Source organism: Lissotriton helveticus, chromosome 11 (assembly GCF_964261635.1).
Source record: "Lissotriton helveticus chromosome 11, aLisHel1.1, whole genome shotgun sequence".
Classification (NCBI taxonomy): domain Eukaryota; kingdom Metazoa; phylum Chordata; class Amphibia; order Caudata; family Salamandridae; genus Lissotriton; species Lissotriton helveticus.
This window is the reverse complement of record NC_136072.1, coordinates 1085685052-1085688493: the sequence shown is the minus strand read 5'-3', so window position 1 is coordinate 1085688493 and position 3442 is coordinate 1085685052. Positions and strand designations below refer to the sequence as shown.

Genomic DNA, 3442 nt, shown 5'->3' with positions numbered 1-3442 from the left:
TTATAGGCCACGTGTATCCCTTATTAATTACCACTTTCAGTTATGAACTTGGGTCAATTAAAAATATAATGCAACTAGCATGAGGAGTGGGTAATGAAAGTTTGCACCAAACTTTTACTACTCTGTAATTTTAAATATAATCATGCCGTGCCAGTAAAGAACGAGTACTTTCTCCATAAGTAGAGCAGCGTGACCACAGCAACATTCGTATGAAGATCAGACGTTGCTTAGAGTAAAGTGTAACACGAATACATTGAAATTCAGCCCGATACCATAAAAGCCCATTGAAATAACGAGATATGAAAAAGGAACATTTATTGAAAGAACATTTTGAAAATAAATACAAATGTAAGCTTTCTTCAAGATCTTCACGGCTCGTGAAACAGTATGCACACCAGGTTCCATAGTCCATCACATAAGGACATACATCGAAAGGGGAGCAAAAGACAGAGGGATTGTTCCCATGGCAAGGCTATGCCCCATCTCAGGCATTTGGAATCATTTCAAAGTCTGTATTTGGGTTTTTGCTCATCAGTTCATACTCCACTCTAGCCAGATTTGAAGAGAAGGATAGCAACTTGGCCCAGGTAGAAATAGATGAAGTGTTTCGTCTCGTGCGTCACGTAGCTGCCGAAGTTTCTACCAACAATGCAGTGCCAAGTTGGGTTGTACTTCTTGTCAAACTCCTAAAAGAAAAAAAAAACTGCTTAGTTCGAAATTCAAGTTTGTAAGACCTCACACGTTCTCACTGACCGAGTGAATTAGCACTAGACTGGAGCACATTAATTAAGTGTTCATTGAATAATTCCCATCGTGTGCCACTAAACTGCTTACACACTGAACTTACCCTCGCGAATTGATTTGACTTTAATAGTACAGTAGGGCAGTAAGGTTAATTCATGCACCCCATAATCCATAGTTCACCATAAGTGACTTCATGCTGCCCAACATACTGTTTAACCCGCCCCTCTTTCCCTCCACCCTCAAATGAAATGTACTTTTAGTGGCCAATATATTTAGTACTAGCCCCCACAATAACTCGCAAATTTAACTGGAGATGGAACAATCCTCCGAGTTTGTTGAATTAGATATCGAACTATGGTCACGAGGCTTTTGTAGATTAATAGCCAGGCTCTGGTTGGTATAACTCATTATGTGCGTATGGTCTTGTAAAACAGATGTGCCAGATACCCGAGAAATCCAATAATGACATAACATAGTATAGATACAAATGAAAGGCCCATTCAAATAACGGGTCAACGGGAAAACATTCTGTATCCAGGCAACAGATCCGGCGGCAAACGCAGAGGCTCCGCTGAAAGGGGCACTGACGTTAGAGCATTTGTCACGTCAGGAGAAGCATAGTAAAACGCACGATGCTGTAGAGACTACAGAAGCGCTAGTTTGGATAAAAATAGCACATCTACTCTGTGGAACACCATTTGGGAATTCTAGCTATGGATTATGTTAAATATACCTTTTTTATGTGGGCTGCAATGTCTTTCTCAATGTTGTACTTCTCCAAGGCCTGCGTGGCACATTCCACTGAATCCTGCTGCATCTCCTCGGACATGTCAGCATTTTTGATGACTGCTTTTCTCTCAGACATGTTTGACACCTAAGGGCAAAACAAAGGTACAGTTGAAACATGCCGGCGTCACTGCATAAACGTATGCTGAAAACCAGGTCTACATTCGCTTTTCTAGTTACTGTACTTTAAATACATTTATGTATTAACTATTGAAAACAATACTGCGAAAAGAGTAACTTTGACCGTCCCCCACACACAGATTAAGAACCTATGTAGAACTGCGAGGAATACTAAAGTTAACGCGGTGAATTATCACTTGGCAACAGTTTGAGTTTGAGATTTCAATTATCAATGATATGCATTCTGAATAGACTAAAAACCCAAATTAAATGAATTCACGTTTGTTTACCAATTAAACGCAGAGACGGCTCGGATGTGCCAGAACTGCGCCATGCGGACAATAAAAATATCCCCATTAGGAGGCCGGTGTGTGGGCTCTGCTTCATCTCCGCCCCCAAGCACCGCCATGCCTAATTAGGAGGGGTCTGTCAGCCAGCTTGTCAGCATGGCGTACTATCTGCTGCGCAGCTGGCGGCCCGGCTGCGCCTTTTGCCGCTCCTGCACGAGGCTGGCAGCAATCTGCATGGGCCGCACCGGGCTAGCGGCGGTCGGCAGGTCTGAACCCCGTAGCCAAGCCGATGAGCAGCCAGACCACCAGCCATCTTCTCGCCACCCCCTTTCTGCAAGTTGTGCATGGCTCTGTACCCACTTTCCCCAGGGGTCACACTCTTCCCGGCTGTTTTCCGTCTGCCCCAAGGTCTCGTACCTCTAAACGGTCGTGTATTCATTAAAATACAACTGATCTTCCCCTATAGTCCGAGCGCCTAAAAGATGGAGTACGGGTCACGCAGAGTACCCCAGGATGATGCCTCCCGGTCCTGCCCCTCCCGAGTCTAACATCTGCCTACGGGGTTGCACCACATAGCGCTTTTTTGCTTCAATTTCATCCTCATGCACCCCCCTTGCCACTTTCTCAAGCCCTCACTCTTCCCTCCCGCCCCGCTTTCCCTATATGGGCGTCCCCCATGCACCTGGATTTTAAAGGACACCCTTTACCCTCCCCCCCGTTTATTTCTTACGCCTATCAATACGGCAAGATCTCGCCCCATGCTCCGGAACCCATAACCGCCTTATGTTTTGGGCTTCACCCAGGTCCTCCATGCTCTTGGGAAAATCCCACCCGAGTGTCACGCCCCCATTACAGGAGTGTCGCACCAGACCGCCCGGTACGACTCTACTCTCGCGCCCCTGTGCAGCCCCGGCAAGTTTAAACAGGGTCGCGGGTCCCCAACGGATTCGGAGGGACGCGCCCCTCTCATTTCCCCTCAATCACAGCTCTCCCTGGAGGTCTGGATCGTTCCACACGCGCCCTAACCGATCTCCGGCAACCGGCCCACATCTAACGCTGTCAGCCGCGGCCTCTCTGCCGCACATCTCTCGCCTGCGGCATCCCTCACCTGGCTCTTCTCCCAGCTGCAGTCCACTTGTCCTTTCTCTCGATCCCGCGCGGAGTGAGCGTGCCTCTACCCCCGCGCCTCTCCTAGTACTTTCCTCCCCCGCTCGTCCAACCTCTTGGGATTGTCCATTGGTTGGCGCCTTAGCTCGCGCTGCCTCTGATTGGCGGAGCTGCCGCTGTTCTCCCGGCTCTTACGATCGCATTTTATTTCAGACCACAATGCACAGCGACAGTGGCGTCCTTCTCCATGGGGACGAGGAGAGGGTGTGACTGGACTTTGTTCCCTTGGCTACCCAAGGAAGGGTCAGGAGTGGTCAAGGCCTAGACGGTTTTGCGGCCCTTTATACTTCTTAGAATGAAACTCAGAAATGTCACTCAGTTTGCACGTAGCACCA

General features: G+C 48.0%; 1 protein-coding gene across 1 annotated transcript; it reads right to left on the bottom strand.

The window, feature by feature from the left end:
* Positions 1 to 290: 290 nt before the first annotated feature.
* Positions 291 to 3181, bottom strand: DYNLL1 (dynein light chain LC8-type 1). The gene is made up of 3 exons (XM_078667691.1): positions 3049 to 3181; positions 1478 to 1618; positions 291 to 686 (listed from the first exon to the last, which is right to left on the bottom strand). The coding sequence occupies exons 2-3, from the start codon at positions 1607 to 1609 to the stop codon at positions 549 to 551; spliced, it is 270 nt and encodes an 89-aa protein (XP_078523817.1). The 5' UTR covers positions 1610 to 1618; positions 3049 to 3181; the 3' UTR covers positions 291 to 548.
* Positions 3182 to 3442: the final 261 nt, after the last annotated feature.

Bases quoted from the DNA above. Each gene is read 5' to 3' on its own strand.
- DYNLL1 (XM_078667691.1), bottom strand. From the start codon at position 1,609: ATGTCTGAGAGAAAAGCAGTCATCAAAAATGCTGACATGTCCGAGGAG. The intron at 687-1,477 runs GTATATTTAACA...TTTTTCTTTTAG, and splicing joins TTGCAGCCCACATAAAAAAG to GAGTTTGACAAGAAGTACAA.